Source organism: Helobdella robusta, assembly GCF_000326865.2.
Source record: "Helobdella robusta unplaced genomic scaffold HELROscaffold_79, whole genome shotgun sequence".
NCBI lineage: Eukaryota > Metazoa > Annelida > Clitellata > Rhynchobdellida > Glossiphoniidae > Helobdella > Helobdella robusta.
In genome coordinates, this window is record NW_008705453.1 from 223,515 (window position 1) to 242,957 (window position 19,443).

Consider the following 19,443-nt stretch of genomic DNA (forward strand, 5'->3'; position numbering starts at 1 on the left):
GATATTACCTCTGTTACTGATTTAACGATGGAACCCTGGCTCTGAAGCGACACAACATGATTCCAGTTGGCAGTTATCTGATCTTCCTTTAAATGTTTTAACGAATGAGTTGTTGTGTCTGTATCTGATAATAAATTGTCCACCATTTTGTAGTCTATTGATGTTTCCCGCCAGAGACAGCGAATTTCTGAGTTTCGGTTCGTTTTGAAGTAATTGCGGAGTTTTAATCTCATTTTTAACGCAGTATCCCTGAGTGAAACAATATTATGACCTGCTGTCTTCAATGGTAGCCCTAGAACCTCTGATACACAACCGCTAATTGGCATCGTTAGCCAATCTCTAACTGCCTCTGTCACCATGTTGTCCAAGTTATTTTTTATCCACGTCAGTGAAAGATTATAGCTTCTCAATTCAAATTTTAATTGTGACGGGATAAATCTTCTTAAGACCTGGAGTTTCATTTGAGTGGAAACCTTTAGATCCGTTGTCCTCTTTAACAGTCTTGTTAATTTGGAAACCATTTCTTCTTTGGCCTTTGTGTCCTTTAGTTCCGCATCGTATATTTTACCCAGGTATTTGAATCCAGAGCCCAATTCAACGGGTGGAATGGGAATGTTGTCTATTGTCAACCTGGGCAAAAATTGGTCATATGAGCCATCTTTTTTCATCATACCGAACACACAACATTTGTCCACTCGCATCTGCATGTCTGACCATCGGCACCAAGCTAGATTCAGATCAATTAGCTTTTGAGCGCTTTCCGAATTATGTGCTATTATCGCTGTATCATCTGCAAACTGCAGCCGTGGTCTAGCCCTCACATCTGACGTTGGTCCCCACAGGTAGCCGCATTGTTTAAATTCATCACCCTCCAAGATTTTCATCAACGGGTTAAAGTAAAGGTTAAACAACAACGGCGAACATGGATCACCCTGTAGCACTCCTTTTCTCACTGGCAACAACGGTGTGAGTTGATCATTAATTGATACTGATATTGCATAGCTCGAGTATAATAATAATAATAATAATAATAATAATAATAAGAAGAAGAAGAAGAAGAAGAAGAATATAAAACGTCATTGGTTAGTTTACAATAGCCAAAAACCGGAATTCTGGATTGAGTGTAGTCGCGACTAATTGGCCGGAATCAAATGTTCACGTGTGGTGGGATTAACTGCACATCTTCAAATTGTTAAATACAGGGGTGGGCAAACTTTTTACTGTGAGGGCCGCATTGAGAGCTATTTTACCTTTGGAGGGCCGCATTATATACTTAAATAGCAAATTTTTCGACCCGTGGAAGAATTTTTTTAAGATTTGTGGCTCCTCTTTTTGGTCATAATGTCTGGTTGACGACTATTTTTTGGCGAACAGGGACTCGCAGGCCGCATAAAATATTTTTGCGGGCCACGCGGGCCGTAGTTTGCCCAATCCTGGTTTAATACATACTTCATATGATAGCAATGCTAAAATTTTGATGTTCATTCTGACAAAAATTGTCCACTGCAGATTTGTGAGTTATCTGAAAAACAAAAGCTGCTTCACCGTGTACAACAAAAATCCGGTTGGAATGCTGTCGGTGTGAATTTTAATTTGGCACTCTCGTTTAATTTCAACTCCTGCAAATTTCGTTCAGAACTCAGTAAACTTAAATTTTTTGAAACATTTCCATAATGAGAATCAGAAATTCGGTTGTTTTGAAAAAATTTTAGTGCGCTCTTTACAATCGGATGATGTGGAATGGCAGCGTTATTTATTCTTTTCACCAGAAAATGCAAATTCAAGATTTTGTACTCGGCCAAATGACATTAATATGTATTAGCAATGGTTTAAAATGTTATATGAATTACCTTGCACTCCGACAGTAAAAAAGGCATATTCTGAATATTCCGTTTTGAAGTTCATGCAGAAGATATAAAAATATCTCGGGCTGAATTTTCGAGAAAATATCTAAAATGTCTCCATGTTCATTTTTACAATTCATTATGAGTTGTTTCATTATTTATTGCAATTTCAAAGTTGAAAGTTTCGACCAAAGAGTATACCACATAGCCAGCAACAGCAACGTTGATGTTATTGATGTGAGACACAACTTCAGCACGTTTCCCAGCAAGAGTGATTTAAGGACTGGTGTTCTTTCTCGTAACGCCTGCTCAATCCTCTGCAGTCTGAATACATTATTTGCTTGTAAAGGATTCGAATACAGCAAAGAAACGAAAGAATGCAAGTTGGTTTCTGGATTTTTGTCGGGTGTTTCAACCGGGGACAATCTTACCCGTTATCGGCTGAAGGAAGGTTGACTAGTGATTTTTACATTAGCATGTTTTTAAAATGTTCAGATGAATTCTAGCAAATCATAATTTTGTTGACTATTAAATAGACAAAAAAAAACTAATTTATTTTTTATGACCAGTTTGTCCTCAAGGCACGACCTACGCATCTTCAATAAAATCATGCCTCATTTTGAAGACAACAAAAATGACTTGGTCAGATGCCAGAGATGCGTGCAACGGAATGCAACTGAATTTCCATCCCATAACACTTGATACTCCAGAGGCAAATCTGGCACTGAGAACTCTTTTGATTTCTCTTCCTTGTTAGTTTATGTAGAAAATTCCTGAAAATTAAAAAATTTTTTTTTTGTAAATCTAGTAATTTTTTAAATACATTGAAAATAAATTAATAAAAAATTCGATAAAGATAATGAATACTGATGTTGCTGTGTTAATTAATTTATAAATCAAAATGAATTCATCAGCAACAACAACTTCTGGTTGTCAAAATTGGGCCGACTGGACTGTGTGGACCTCTGGCAGAACATTACTCAGTAGCAGACCCAATTTTTTTTGGCAACCTTACAAAGATGGGACCATCTTTTCGATTGTTGGATATAAGAACTGGTCTTCTGGTCAACCAGATTTTCTTTATTACACAGGCTATGGTAAGCTTGATGATTTTTTTAGTTGAATACTTTTTGAGTTTTAGTGCTATTAGTTAGAGACCATTTTATGTTGGGCTACTGCTTAATGAAAAAATGAGTGTGTCAAATTTCAGATCACTGGCTTACTCTTATTCAAAAATGTCTTTGCATCATTTTAGAACAATAGGTAGATTAATAAGCATTCTAATTTGCTTAACAGAATTGTTTCTATACTAGGGGTAGGCAAACTGCGAAAAGACGTTATGACCAAAAAAAGGAGCAACAAATCTTAAAAAATTCTCCTGGGTTAAAATGTACTATTTAAGTACATATGCGGCCCTTCAAAGGTAAAATAGTTCTCAAAGCGGCCCTCACAGCAGAAAGAAGTTAATTGCTCTATACTAACAATTTTGGATTAGCTATTTAAAATTATAATTCGAAGAAAATTGTTTACGATGAATATTATTTATTTTTAATCCCTTCAATCAAGGCTGTTTACATCCCTTCTTGGACACATTTGAGTGGGATGATGTTAGTTGCGACTGCATGTGGTGTGTCGTCTGTCAACTCGATCTTTATTGAAAACAACTATTGGTTCCTACTGGTCAAACTGAGCAATTCCGATACAAAAAGTTTATTGCGTGATATAAAACTCTTTCTTAGTAAATAAATATTAACTTATTTCTGATAAATCAGTTTTTTTATTAAACAATATTTCTAATCAAATATATTTTTTCATTAAATTAACAATTAGTCCGAAAATTTTATTTTATCTTTTAATAAAAAATATTCTTATAAAAAGGATTTTTAATCTTTTCTTTCTTATATTCAAATGATTTTTTCAAATATAAATTATATTCTTTCTACTTAATCATGATGTTTTTGTAGAAATTAAATCTTTTGTTGAAGTTGTCCTTTGAATTTGTATATTTGCTTAGAAAATATAATTTCATTTAAACTTTTGTTTCACATTTTTTTGCTTTCAAGTTGTAAATTTAAACACAAATGTTCAAGCTGGCACCTGGGGTCGAGCTATTTGACTTGCTTGGATTGTTGGCTTATTGTCTTACTTAAGAAATTGCATGGGTTTTAACGAACAATGAAATATTTACTTGAACTAAATCTGTCTAAAACAATGTAGTAATTCTATATAATTTTATTAAATAGAATTATGTATTATTAAATTATTTTTGTTAATTTGAATATAAAAATTGCTTTTTGCTCGGTGAAAAACAGTGGCTTACTAGGATTGAACTATAGTCACTCTTTTTGCATATATACAGTACTATGAGATACTGTTTAATATTGTACTATCAATTAACTAGCCAGTCAATCAATCAATTAACCAATCAATCAATCAGTTAATCAATCAATCAACCAAACAAACAACCAACAAATTCAAATGTTCAGCCATCCACCCATCTAACCAAACATTTATCAAACAATCAATCAAGCAACCAAACATCCAACCAACTGTTCAATAATCATTCATTCAATTTACTAATCAATCAGCCAATCGACTAATTAATTAATCCATCAACTAGCCAATAAATCAAATTGAATGAACCAAATGAATTAAATAAAAAATGTGAATTTTTTAAAAAGATTTCGTGGTATTGGTTGCTATTCATTTAGCTAATAAATTAATTTAATTAATTAATGGACTGTAATTTAAAAAAACCTATTATTTATATATTCAAAAGCTTTTATTCATATATTCATTTGTTTACGATGTTAAAGTGGTCCAAAATTGTCATACAAAGGATAAATGAAATTATAACTACAACTTTTACTGGTCCATAAAATCATGACTTTGATATTAAACCAGCTTAGCTTGCTTTGCAAGTTTTACAGTCTTTGCTTATTGTAATGTGTGAAGCTAGAGTATCTAACTCATTGTGAAAAATTTTTCAATAGAATTCCACAACTGAATCAATATTTCATTATCTACAGAACGTATTATTTACGGTAAGCATTTAAATTTTTTATTTACGAATACGAATCTAACTTTATTCTTAACTATTTATTTATTATTAACCAACTTTATTCACTACATTAGCGTCACATTCCATCTACAATTTTGCTAGTGTGTATTCAGTAATATATAATAATGGTAAATGGCAACAATTAAGTCCTTTCAAAGTGCTACATATCAAAAGCTTCGAGATTTCCATTAGCAGTTTTGTATTCGTAAGAATGAGTGCTACACAAATCTAGTATCAAAACCCCAGCCTATTTCTTTACATTCAGCTTTCAAGTGTCCAAAGAAACTTATTCGTCTTGCAATTGTGATTCAGGAAGTATACAAAATAATACAAAAATTCCTTTTTAGACAACTGACACCAATTGATTTTAAATTAGTTTTATCGTTGACATAATTATTATTAAATTAATGTAGTAGTATTAATATTTCAGTTTAAGTCGCAACAACACACTGTTCATACATTTTCAAATACAAAAGCGTACAGAGACAGGAATGGCCATTTTAACAATAGCTTAACGTTTGTTGCCGTATATATGAATATCGGCTATTTTTAAATAATTTGAAATTAAATGTTAAAATTAAATTAAATTATTAATTTCAAACCAATGGCGGCCAATTTCAAAATCTAATTGCTACAATCATTTTGGACTTCTTTTTAAACCAGTTAAAACCTAATAAACTATATATGGACGTTTAATTATATATTATTATAGTTATATATAATATTATAGTTAAATATAGTTTTAAATTTAAGATGATAAGATAAATTTTTTAGACAAAGTGTATATAATTGTGTTTCTAACTATACCACTTTAACCTTAACCGTAATATTCCGTATTTTAAAATGTTTGTTTGGAATATAATTGTATTAAAACTGCAATTCGAATCCAAATTTGTGAAAAGAGATTCAGATAAAACGTAAACTAATTAAAAAAAATTAACTTTGAAGTTTTATTCAAGAATTGGAAAAATTAAAATTTTGTAAATCGTTGTAGTCGTCATCTTCACTCGTAGATCCAAATCTAAAACGTTTTTGATGTCCACTGATGTCCTCATTATTTTCCTCCTTGTTGTTATTTCGTAGAACTCTGATTAAGAATTTTTTTGAGAAACTCATTGCATTTCCTCACAACGTCTTCATCATCATCATCAGTGGAATCATCAAAAAGTTTTTGTCCTCTTTTGAATCTGTATTTTTTTTCTCTACCATCTTCAACATCATTAAAATCCTTGTCGTCTCCTTCATCATCAACCTGAAAATCACCATCAGTTGCTGGACAAACAGCTTGCAGACTTTCCAAACTGTCCAGCTCATTAATTCCTTTTTGATGTCATTGATTGACCAGTTTAGATCGGAACTGTTGAAAACGATATTGTTTATCTCGTTCTCATACGATAGGTACAAGAACTTGCGCTGTTTGTGAGACGGGGAGTTATTTTTGTTGTCATCATCCACCATCAGCTCTTCCGCTTGTAAATCATTCCCAGATGTTTCCGGGATGCAGTTAATGGAGATGTTTGGTTTTTCATTGAGACAGTCTAAATTGAAATGATCGTCTTCTAATATTGGGAAGTCGAAATACGAAAGCCTTCTCGGGTTTTGCTCGCACGTCTGTTTGGTCAAAATTTTTTAATGGTCATTATAAAATTAACAATTTTAAGCAATAGTAGTTAAAACTTAAAATATTCACTAACGACAACAATGATAAATTTATAAAAAGTTATTGGGTCGAATTGAAAGTGAAATAATACTGACCGTGACCATATCTTCAAGAGATAAACAGGGTATGTCCCATTCAGCATTCAAGTGTCCAATAAAACTTATTCGTCTTGCCATTGTGATTCAAGAAGTATACAAAAAAATACATAAATATCCTTTTTAGACAACTGATACTAATTGATTCAAAAACTGTATGTACACAAACAAAATTACACTTCTGAAAGAACTATTACTAATTATTACAAATTGCTTCAAATTTTTAGATACAATTTAAGATAGCTAAGAAGATATTTAGATTTGGAGATTTGGCAAGCTAGATTTCGAGATCAACTTATATAGGAAATCAGCCAGGATTTTCACGACATCTTTGTCTACAATGGTTAGGTATTCGTTAATAAAATGTCAGTAATTTTTTGGTTGTATTTAGTGATGGTTGTACAAAAAGTTTTAAATGACTTTGAAACAATCACTTTGATAAGTCATTTGAATTACAAGATTGTAAATAGATATTGTAAAATTAAAAATGTAAATTGTTACTAAATTATTTTACTTATCATTTTGTTATCAACGAGAGAAACTTGTAAATTAGACTAAATTGGGTTCGGACCGTCAGTTTGTCTGCCGTGCGTTGAGAGAATGCAAAATTTTTGTTTGTCATTGCTGTGTTGCTGATGTTGTCGTTGTTGTTAACGCTTTAGTTTAGTTGCTGGTTTTGTTTGGTTGTGTTTGGTTCTAGTTTGTTCTTTGGCTTTTTATACCTTCATACCGGCTAATTCACTAACAGGCCGATTTATCAATCAGGTTTCAGACAATACCACTCAACTGAAACGGCTCTATTAAAGGTTCTGTCTGATGTCTATGGGGCTACAGAATATGTCTATGATGGTGTTCCCCGAAACGTCATCCGCATTTGATTGTGTGAATCACAAAATACTTTTAGAGAGATTGTGTGTTACTTTTGGATTTTCTGGTGCTGTGTTAACATAACTACTAAATAACTACTGTTAACATGACGTCATTTACCCATCCTATTTTAAAAGTTTTATTTGATGTTTTTTAATCAGTCAGGTCACAATCATCATCATCGATATCGCAATGAAATAAAAATTAAAATTTTTAAAAAATGTATCTTTATTCATTTTATGATACTAATTTGTTCAATAAGATACTGTTTGATAATGTACTATCAATTAACCAGTCAATCAAAAAATGAATTAATTAATTAATAGTGTGTAGATTAATAAATTGGAAAAAAAAATTTTGCTTGAGCCACTACAAATTAATTGCTTTAGTTATCAAAACATCAGCTTAAAATATTTTTCAACTACAACTTTTCCAACATATCCGCTTAATGATATCAAATCAAACAAGCCCAAAAGCAATTCATTCAACTAACATTACGTGTGCGACGGTAAATTGATGAACTTATGGCAAGAATCAATTGAAACCATGGCGGTTAATTGCTAAAATCGAGCATGTTGTGCGGTGGAAATTCGTTTTGCTGAAAACATGCTAAATGTCATTTATCATATTTTCTACTCTTCCGAACAAAAGAATTGAAATTAAAATTTAAGAAAAAAAAACCTTCATAAATATTATGCTTATTTAGACCCCAAACATCACAAATTTCCCCGTAAAATTTGAATGAAACATTGAACAAGTCTGGAGATGTGATTTGACTACAAACAACAATTTATCTGAGCTATAAAAATTCTAACCAGTCCTTCTGAAAATACCTTTCCAGGCATGATAATTGCTGATCGAATGCAATGCATTTACTTGCTTTTAGTGAATCGAATAGTGCTCTGTTGTTTAATTTGTATATAAACATATGTAAAAGCTGGCATAAAAATAACAATCCGTATGCTTGTTTTTTGGAAAAAACTACCGTTTCAATAAATTACATTAAAACAACCTCAGATCAAATTTTCCCTGCGGCTTTGAAATTAACTTGGAACTTGACCAAATTTGAGAGTATATTTTATTACAACTTATTAATCTAGTTTTTTTAATTTAAGAAACAATATCCAACTAGAATAATAAAATGTTTTAATAATAAAATGTATGTGCAATTTTTGTAGAATGGATTCAAAACCAGTTGGGCTAATTAAATGAGTTCTCGATATGAAAATAAACTATTAATAAAATTTATGATCGTTTATAGAAACAGATTTACATTTAAAAAGTTAAACCAAAGAACAATTGAAAAACGTCAAATCATCAAATGTACTTAAAAATGTTTCAAAAATTGAAAGCCGAACTTTTGAAATATAGCGAAAACACGACAGTAAGAGGAATTCCAAAGTTCATAAAATCCCAAGAAATATTCCCGAAAGTGCTTTGGTTGAGTTTCTTCCTATCGTCAACTGCCGCTCTGATATACATGCTGAGAAACCTATTCACCGATTATTATTCCTACCCAATAGCAACGGTAACTGGAGAGAAAGTAAGAATTTTGTAAAAGTTTGTAAGAATTGCAACAATGCATCCTGTTGTAATATTTAACGTTTTTCTGTGTTATTTTAGAGTTTTACCCTATTTCATGAAGTAAACTAATTTATTGCATATGAAGAATTAGGTTTATATTTCACTTATTCAAATGCAAATAATACAAATAGTGGGTTTAAAAACTTTTGAAGTTAAATGAATGTGAAAATATTTTTCATGTTCAACAAGTTTCTGATTTATTAAAAAAATGATCTACGTTCTGAATCAGCTGCTGCATATAATTACTAAAAAATTTTAATTTCTTTCTTTTAAAGACTGGCCAAAGCATAACGTTTCCAGACATCACGATATGCAACTTGAATCCATTTAGTGAGGGAGAGCCTGAAGAATTATCCATTGAGAACTATTTGAAGCTTGTGGCAAAATATAAAAAAAAGTGGCTTAATTTATCAAACTTGACAAATACGTCGGTTGATGATGATTCCGATGATTACAGCCATATCGTAAATTACAAACAAGTTATAAAAGAAATCACTGATGAACTTTCAACTGTTTCAGGTTATTTGATAAATTTGAGTAAAATTCTACCAAAACCCGAAGACTGTCCAAGTTTAGTCGTTGACTGCAATGTTTTTGGCACTGATTGGTTTGAAACTAAAGACTTGTGCACGAATAAAAATTTCACCAGAAATTGGAACGCTAATTATCGAACTTGTTACACTTTGCAAATGAGTGAATTAAAAATATCTGGCAATTATTATATTAGAGGATTGAGCTTGCTGCTGAATGTTGGTCCACCAAACTTTATCAAATTGCCCTACAAGGCTTCGCTGACCAATTCCCAAGCAAGAGGAGTTCAGGTGAGTGTGCACAGTCCTGGGACTCCTGCTGACCTCAAGCGTGGATTCAGTGTGGCTCCTGGAACTGAAAATATCGTCGAAGTTACTCAAACAGACAGGAAACTTACAGACAAACCTCACAATAAGTTTGTAAAATTTTAAAGCACATGAGTCTGTCAAAAAACAGTTTACAAACTATAAAACCTCTTTGATTGCAAGTAATATTGAACAATAATTTCAACTTTCAGACTAGGATGTACCATAGAAAAAACACTAACAGGCTACAGTTCTAAAAATTATGCTCGTGAATTGTGTGTAGAATATTGTGAACAGAACATAATTAAAAAATTTTTCAGATGTGTCTCACGTTTTTTAAGTGTGCCGGAGAAATTTTTTGACACCGTTATGTGTGGAAATTTGAGCCATTACTCTAAACTGAACGAATCAACAACAGATGACATAGATTCTGAATATTTAGCAACATTAAACTTTATTCTTTCTCAGTTTTTTACGAAAATAAAAAAACACGGTGAGTATTTGTTTATTTTTTTCACGGATTTCCTAAACATTTTTGATAACTTTTGTAGGATATGAATATTCCGGTGATGAATGCAGACTGAAATGCTTACTACCATGCGAAGAAACAATATACAGCACGAAAGTAACATCAGCAACCTGGCCACAACCCTCCTTTGAACTAGATTTATTTCAGAAATATTTCATCGACGACAACGATTGCATGAATAACCCAAAGGTGAAGTCCAGATACATCAATTATTACAATAGGCACATGGACGAGCGTGAAGACCACAATTCTTTCTCAAACTTGACACAGATAAGGGAATCTCTTCTTGAAATCAAATTCGTCATGCCACAGAATTCTCCACATTTCCAAACAGATAAACCGGTGTACACGGCGGATATGATGATTGGATCGGTGGGAGGGATTCTGTCCCTTTGGATGGGGATAACGGTGGCAAGTGCAGTGGAAATCATGGAGCTGCTCTATTTCCTTCTCAAATGTATCTTTGAACAAAAGCTTAATAAAGCTGCGAAAGAGACTGAGTTGAACTGAACATCAAGTGATGAAACGTATCATCTAAACTAATTATAATCAAAGTTTTTTTGATTAATTATCTTGAATCCATCCTTCGGAGACATTTTTGTGTGTAATTCACATTATAATACAACTTTCATCCAGTTTTTTTTATACGTGTAGATCTTTTCTTTTATTGTGCATATCATAACGTATGCGTGTGTGTGTGTGTGTGCGTGTGTGTGTGCGTGTGTGTGTGTGTGTGTGTGGTGTGGTGTGAGTGTGTGTGGTGTGTGCAATGCTTTCTGTGTGTGGTGTGTGCAATGCTTTCTACATATATATATATATATATATATATATATATATATATATATATATATATATTAGGAAGAAGAGCAAGTTCTATACAGTTGTTCAAAAAATCCACCGACGATTCAGCATTAACAAGTTTTATGGTTGATTTTCTAATATTTTGAACTAGTTCTTTACAATTAAGTCTATTCAAAATGTTGAAATCCATTTTATAATCGTTTATGATTTTAATTGTTAAAATTAATCAAGCAAGATCCCATTTTTATAATCGTTTATTTTTTATATTATTATTAAAATTATGCATATAGATCTATTTCGACGTAAAGTCATCATCAGTGCAATATATTTTAAATAAATTCTATTAATAGTTAATTAGTTGTATTTTTTAATATATTAAAATAAAATAAAAGTAACGAAATAAAAACGCAAAGGTTCATTGAAATTAGTAAACAAAATATTTGAAATTATACGATTGTTCATGCTACGTGGCCGTTGTCAAGATGGCAACCAACAATGTCACAAATTTGAAGCGCGAAATTAATTAGAATATCGTTTCTATTATTATTATTATTATTAATATTATTAATTATTATTATTATTATTATTTTTATTATTATTATTGTTATTATCAACCACTATTATTATTATAAATATTATTAATTATTATTATTATTTTTATCATTATCATTATTATTATTATTATTATTATTATTATCGATGACGTTAAAATTATTAGCAACAATGTTGACGTTGTTAATTAATCTATGCGTAGGGAGAGTTGTTTTAATTTGTTGTTGGTTGTTCAATGTAGGTTTTTGCATTTCTATTAGAATGGCTTCAGCGAGTTTAAGATTTTGATATTGTTGGGTACTATAGATGATGGTTGTGTTTTCATTTAGTATACCTCTGGTGATTGTTGTGTTTGTCAAGGAGATGGGTTTTAATGGCACCTTCTCTCTTATGCATCGTCAATCTCCGTGATAAATCCGTGGTAGTCATGCCGATATATGATGATTTTAGACGCATACAATCGTCAACTGGACAGGAAAATTTATATATGACATGACTACGTTTCAGTTGTGATTCAACACGTGGTGTGCAATTATTTATTAAGATGAGGTTTGATGTTTTAGTGTTTTTATAAAAAATCCTTAGTTTGATTTTATCATTAGGATCTGTAGGAATTATATTGTTTTTTATTATATTCTTCATTATCAATTCATCGATTTTATAAGAGGAAGACATGAAATTACGGTAGTACAGTATAATATCCTTCTTTTTGTTGTTATTATAGTCATTATTAGTGTTGTTGTTATGGGTGTCGACATTGCGTTTCGTTGCGATTATAAAATGGATTTCAACATTTTGAATAGACTTAATTGTAAAGAACTAGTTCAAAATATTAGAAAATCAACCATAAAACTTGTTAATGCTGAATCGTCGGTGGATTTTTTGAACAACTATATATATATATAATATATATATATATATATATATATATATATATATATATATATATATTTTAAAGTTAATTTTATCAATATGTTAAATATATAGTCTATAATAATTAATAATATTATTTTCAAAAATGTTTCGCGCTTAAAATTAAGTTATACTGTATGACGTCATTTGTTTACAAACGGTGATTTTCGTTATTATTTAAAAATATTTTGCACTGACGATGATATATTTTATATCGAAAAAGCTTTTTGCAATTATTTATAAATATTAATAAACATGAACAATAATAATTTTAGTTTTTTACTTAATAAATTAAATAATTATAATAAAATTTTAATTAGAAAACTTGAAGAATTAATGTATAAGCATAATAATTGTATTAACGCGGTTGATTTTCTTAAAAACTGTATATATATATATATATATATATATATTTATTTATTAATTGTTATATATATATATATATACATATATACAACTTGGTTATTTGTAACAGATTTTTAACCTTTGAAAACAGCATTTTGATGAAATAATATTAAAATGATTTGTATTTCTTTTCATTTGAATACATTGCCAATTTTTAAGCATAAATTAAATCATACAGTAGATGTAATCATTCCAAACTTATCAAGACGTTTGCAAAGTCTGTTAAGATAGGATAATCGTTCATTTTTAATTAAATTTGAGTGAACTCGCGAACTCCAACCGATTAAAAGTTAACCTGATTTATCTCTCTTTAACCTTTTACGTGAATTAAAATTTTCATCTAAAACATGTCATTGAGTGGGAAATTTGCTTAACAAAATGAAACATTCCAATTCATTGTTGTAAACTGCATCAGTTTTAGATGATATTCTAACTAATCAAAATGGTTATCATCAGGCTGGGGTTGTTGCTGCAGACTTGTCTGAACATTATCCAGTTTTTTGTTTAACGAACAATATGGAAGTTCATAAAGCTAGTTTAATTTAAAATCAGAATAATCTACACCAATTGGGATTTCATTTTGAATGATAGTGATGTGAATAGTTGTGTGGCAAAATTTCTTGGTTATTTTCGAAGGACGGTGGATAGTTATTCAAAGTGTGTGTTCGTGTTTCTAATCCACATTTTTGCTAAAAAGATTCTAGATTTTAATCAGTATTGATGCAGCTTTGTTGAACTTGGCTCAACAATTCTATCATCATATTTTTGGGTTGGTCTCTTTAATTTTGTAGACTAAGATTTTCAAGACATGTTCTATATAAGACCGACAAATTGGACTCATTGCAACAGTCGAAACGCATTCCTTACGATGTTCAGATCAATTGTTTTTGTTTTATTTCTTGCTGGGCTGACATTCGCCGGTGAGTTTGAATTATTTTTATCCACTTTCATAAAGAAAAATCACAAATATGATCAGATTATTTTCAATGACATTAAATAAAATTCATGACAAAGAAGTAACTATTCATGAAAAACTCACAACTTCGCCATTATTTTTAAACTTTCTGAATAAAACGAGCAATAATAATTCTAGATTTTATTTAGGTGAACACACCTCAAATGTTTCGAACTTCAGACGACAGCGATGGTCTGGCTTCAGGGCTTCCTTACGGTGGTGAAGAGTACGTCAGTTATGGACTGCCCTGTGGAGTGCCGTGTGAGCCCCCTTACATCTACCTCGGTAGGGGAATGTGTCGGAAACATATTTTTATTGGCTGAAAGTGCCGAAGACACTCTGCTTCACAATCAAGGCAAAAAATATATGTCCAAGTGCATCATTAGTTAAACATGAAAATTAAAAATACCTTTTGTTAATTTTCAAAAAAATGTATTTTGGAATAAAATAAATTTATCAAAAGTTTTGTTTGTTAGCATTTATTTGCGTTTTAATAAATTGCAACAAATCGATTGAGATAAAGTTATTTTTCAGCAAGCTACGGCATTTTTATTATTTTAAAGTAGGACACATTATCTGTCAATCAAAGACATTTATATTTAATTATTGTATAAAACATTCTTCCTGATATTATAGCGCCGTGATGATTAGAGGCACCTCGTTCTCTTTCGTGCTTTTATATTTTTAAAAATTGGTAAATAATTTCAAAAATAAAATAATCAAAATTTTCTTTCATCCATTTTTCAAATTCATCGGGATTTTCCTCCACTTACGGTTTAAAAGCACTCCACAAAATGATGAAATGTTATGGTGATGAAATCTATAATGACGAATTGCTATCATGGTGAAAAGTTAGAACGATATAATGGTGAAAAGTTGCAATGATGAATCGCTATAATGGTGAACAGTTGAAATGATGAATGCTATAATGGTCAAAATTTGCACTGATGAGATGTCAGGGGACCATATATTTTACTATTAAACAAGCATTATGATCTAACTACGGATTTAAAACCAATGTTTTCACTGTTAATCCAATTCAAACAATTCATATCCGTTATTTCCATCTGTAGCAAACTCTTTACTTTGTGTAACTTGCATTTCAATGGATGAACGTTTATGTTGGTGTCATACACGTTATTGTAATTTCTGTTTGGGTAGCCATACGCGATGAACTCATTTGGGAATTCTTCCCTGGTCTTCTTTTCAATAATTACTCTCTTAATTCTTAGCAGTAAATAAAATTTCTTTTTAATTTCGTATCGTAAACCGAATGAATTTTCCTCCCTCTTCTTTGGTTCACACCTGGAATGACGCACCTGCAATTTTGTGTTTCAACTTTTTAATCCGAGTTAATGCACGTAACAAGAATTACAGTTAGATCATAAATACACATGCACTGTGCATACAAATGGAATATTTCCGCGTCAAATTTGGGAAAGTTTTGAAAACTAAAGTTAAGATCATCCAGTGCAGGTGTGAATTGTGCATCTGAATGTAGGCACGTGCCAACAACGAAACAGAAATTTATATATCAAAAATTATTAACCAATGAACTTTTTTTTAGAATTTGTGTATTTGTAGACAAAAGAATGTGAATACGAAATGAAGTCATTTATGAAATTTGCATGCGAAAAACATGTTTTTCACAGCCTGTTCAAATATGTTTATTTGTTAGTTAGTTTGTTCATTGTTTGAATGTTTGTTCGTTCGTTTTTTCGTTCGTTTGATCGCTCGTTCGTTTGTTTGTCTTTTTGTTTGTATGTTAGTTTACTCGTTCGTTTGTTTTTTCGTCCGTTTGTCCGACTGTTCGTTCGTTCATTCGTTTGTTTGTTTTTTGTCATTTTGTTAGTTTTCATTCAGAAGTTGTTTATTCATTATAATGTCCTATTTAGTATAAAAAATGGCAGGTGCTTACAAACAGATTATGTAATATCTAATAATTATATATATATATATATATATATATATATATATATATATATATATATAGATAGATAGATATTGGAGTCACGTAGTCATATTTTGCAGCTCCCACAACAAGCTTGAATGAGCTGAAGCAGAGATCATCTTGTCAGGTAGATCATAAAACAAACTGTTGCAATAGTCTAGTCTTGTATGTACAAATGCATGGACCAAACTCTGGACTATATCTTTTTGAAGTGATCTTTTAATTATCCTCAAAATGCGCAACTGATTCAAGCAAGTATTTGTAATAAATGCAACCAAAATTGACAGCCCTGAAAGAAAATTTAATCTCCTGATCATTAATGACGCCTGAGTCGGTTTTAACTCTTGAGGGCTGTTAAATTGATTCAACTTTAAACGGTTGCAAGACATCTAAACATCTAATTTCGTCAGACATTCAATGAATTTGTTCAACATTACTAAGAACTCACAGGTGGCTCACTGACAATGATCTGGATATCATCAGCATAAAGCATAAGCGTGACTGTAGAAATCAAAAGAATCAACTAATCGAAAAATATCTGCCGTGAATAAAACAAATAAGATTTGAATCTGGTCTGTAGTTATTTTCATCGCTTGTATCTAACCCATTTTTTTTTAAAAGAGGCATCACCAGGGCATGTTTGTAAAAAACAGGAAATTTTCCAGTACTTAAACATTGGTTGATAAAACTGGTAATAAACTTTGAAAATAAGTTATAGTGCTTCTTGAAAAGTGGGCAGAGAAGCAGTCGACATTGCATGTTTAATACGGCGAATTCAAAATTATTCCTTTTATATCATTCTCAGTATAGTCAGCAACGACCGAAAACACTTAAAATCGCCACAAGCAACTGATGGTGGATCACTGGATACTTTAGATTTCATAACTTTGACAATTTTGTCATTAAACAAATTTAAAAACGATTGCGCCCATTGATTGGATTCATCTGGACTAGATGCAAATGGCTTATCTTTGCAAAGCATTTAATTTAGAACTCTCCAGAGCTGTTTTTAATGGTACCTTCCATCATTGATAAGTCTTTTCTTATAATTATTTCGTATTTTTTGAAAAAAGACTTTTTTAAAGCTCAAAGCTTCAATCCATTCTGTTTTATTTACAACCGACAAAGTTCAAAGACGAGCGAGCCGAATGAATAACAATTGTGGAAGACTTTCAAATGAGGAAAGATTGATGATATGTGGACTGAAAACTTTGGATAGACGTAAGACTAAATGAGATCTTATTCAGACGTACTATTTCTCCAATTTACTGAAATTAGAAACACAAGAGGGGACCAGTACAACCTTTTCATAGAAAGGGTAGGAACAATAAAAGGATGATTTTTTCAACTCGAGAGTTATTGAACATTGAAATAAGCTGGAAAAATCTGTAACTACTTCTACAACACAGGAGTTCGAAGTCAGACTTGGAAGATTATGATTTTGAATCCAAATTTTTAGTCAAAATCGATCCAGTGGTTATGCTATGTTATGTTATGTTATGTCATTTTTGAAGCTTTGATGAGCAAGTTTTTTAGATGCCATTATTTGCCAATTCGGTTTCCTTAAAATTTTGAAGTCTCTGTCGTTTTGTACATTTAGCCCAGTTTTAGTTGGCTCACATCGGAGAAACGTGCATTGTCTGGTGAAAATTAGCTTTAACCGATATTTAGTTTTGAGTATTGATTAATTTAAGTTTAGTTGGGAAAAACGTTTCAACTGTAACTCACGCACACACACACACACACACACACACACACACACATACAAACACACACACACACACAAACACACACACATATATACACACATATATACACACACATTCTTGCTCTTTTTTCATTCCATAAAGTATATAAGTGTGTATGAAAGTATGTTGGGACAAAACATGCTACTCAAAAAATACCTGAAAACAGAGCTTAATAATTCATGAAAAAATGTTTAGCAACGAATCAACAAACAGTATCAACAAATATATTTAAATTAAGAATCGAGTTATCATCTGATAATACAAATCCTGTTAAGTTGAGTCCATCATATTTTTTACCACCATGATGTCTTCAAACTCCAGAATTAATGGCATTTGGTTTCTGAATTATTTGATATTTTTATATAATGTTCTAGTTGCCAGTAACATTGTTGATCCAAACCCTGTAAACGCTAGAGAAGCGATGTATCACAAAGCGAGCAACATCATCGTGGACATCATTGATGTCAGATACAACATCAGCAATGGACCAGCCAGAAGCAAACTGGAGTCAGATGTTTGTTCTCCTGTCAAATGTTCGATGTTGTGCCTCTCCAAGGAATCGTTTGCTTGCAAGGGCTTCGAATATGATGGCAGTCTGAAGAAGTGCAAGTTGGTGACCGTGCCTGGAGTCAATAATGAAACGAGTGCTGCTCAAGTGCGTTATCGCAAGATGGAAGGTTCGTTTTGATAACTCAAAATGAAATGTTGAAATAAAATCAAAGCAACTGAAATTCAATATTTATATGTTTTTGTTTCATTCTCTGCAGTTTGTCCGACGAACACGACCTACTTCCCATCAATAAGATCATGCCTTATCCTGGTAACCGAGAAAATGGCTTGGGCAGATGCAAGGTCCAAATGTAACAACATGCCCTTGAACTTTCACCCTTTGATTATTGACAGTTCAAATGTTACTTCAGCTCTGGGAAAATTTTTGAATTTGATTTCCAGTCAGTAACGATTAAAAAATGTTTTTTAAAAGTAATTTCAAAAAATAAAATTGCTTCCAAAAACAAAGCTCCGCTGCAATTTAGAATTTTATCTCAAACTAACGTTACAGATAAATGCAAAGATAAATGGGGCTGGACCATTTGGACAGCAGGGACATGGATTAGGATCTTTAGATTTCCATTTTTATGGCGGTGCGTCTTTACGAATGGTCTATCAAAATTGGGCAATTGGTAAGCCAGATTATTACTACCAATACAACGGTCTGCAATTCAAAAAAAGTTATATTTATAATTTTAAGACACTCAAATAGGTTTCCAATGTCTAAGTCATGTGAAAAAATGTATGTATGTGTGTATGTATATGAATATTTTATTCAAGGTAATGTACATTTTAATTATTATCAATAATAGTTAGAATTTCTGTCATTTTTATAAATATTAAACAATATTTATTAAAGACACTATTTACTGATAACATTTCGAGCTAATATTTAATTTTCAACTAGTTTAAACTTGTTTTTTAATTAAATATTTATAGCCGGAATAAAATTTGACAAAAATATCTGCAAATATTAAATGTAATGTCCATTTACAGGCTGCTTGCACCTTTTTAATGAATTTCTTCAATGGAATAACAGTGATTGTAATAATGTTAATTATTGTGTCATCTGTCAACTTGACCTCTACTGATGA

The 19,443-nt window shown here is 31.3% G+C and overlaps 4 protein-coding genes across 4 annotated transcripts; 3 read left to right on the top strand and 1 right to left on the bottom strand.

Moving 5' to 3' along the window:
• Positions 1–1,955: 1,955 nt before the first annotated feature.
• Positions 1,956–3,502, top strand: HELRODRAFT_182017 (hypothetical protein; the record flags this gene model as incomplete). The annotated part of the gene is made up of 4 exons (XM_009031780.1): positions 1,956–2,295; positions 2,414–2,596; positions 2,759–2,941; positions 3,411–3,502. The coding sequence occupies 4 exons, from the start codon at positions 1,956–1,958 to the stop codon at positions 3,500–3,502; spliced, it is 798 nt and encodes a 265-aa protein (XP_009030028.1).
• Positions 3,503–5,859: 2,357 nt separating this feature from the next.
• Positions 5,860–6,741, bottom strand: HELRODRAFT_182018 (hypothetical protein; the record flags this gene model as incomplete). The annotated part of the gene is made up of 3 exons (XM_009031781.1): positions 5,860–5,970; positions 6,169–6,516; positions 6,661–6,741. 3 exons carry the CDS (start codon positions 6,739–6,741, stop codon positions 5,860–5,862), a joined length of 540 nt encoding a protein of 179 aa, XP_009030029.1.
• Positions 6,742–8,848: 2,107 nt separating this feature from the next.
• Positions 8,849–10,986, top strand: HELRODRAFT_182019 (hypothetical protein; the record flags this gene model as incomplete). Its single annotated transcript, XM_009031782.1, has 4 exons — positions 8,849–9,070; positions 9,387–10,057; positions 10,160–10,440; positions 10,499–10,986. The coding sequence occupies 4 exons, from the start codon at positions 8,849–8,851 to the stop codon at positions 10,984–10,986; spliced, it is 1,662 nt and encodes a 553-aa protein (XP_009030030.1).
• Positions 10,987–18,101: 7,115 nt separating this feature from the next.
• On the top strand, positions 18,102–18,985 carry HELRODRAFT_182020 (hypothetical protein; the record flags this gene model as incomplete). The annotated part of the gene is made up of 3 exons (XM_009031783.1): positions 18,102–18,477; positions 18,568–18,750; positions 18,819–18,985. The coding sequence occupies 3 exons, from the start codon at positions 18,102–18,104 to the stop codon at positions 18,983–18,985; spliced, it is 726 nt and encodes a 241-aa protein (XP_009030031.1).
• Positions 18,986–19,443: the final 458 nt, after the last annotated feature.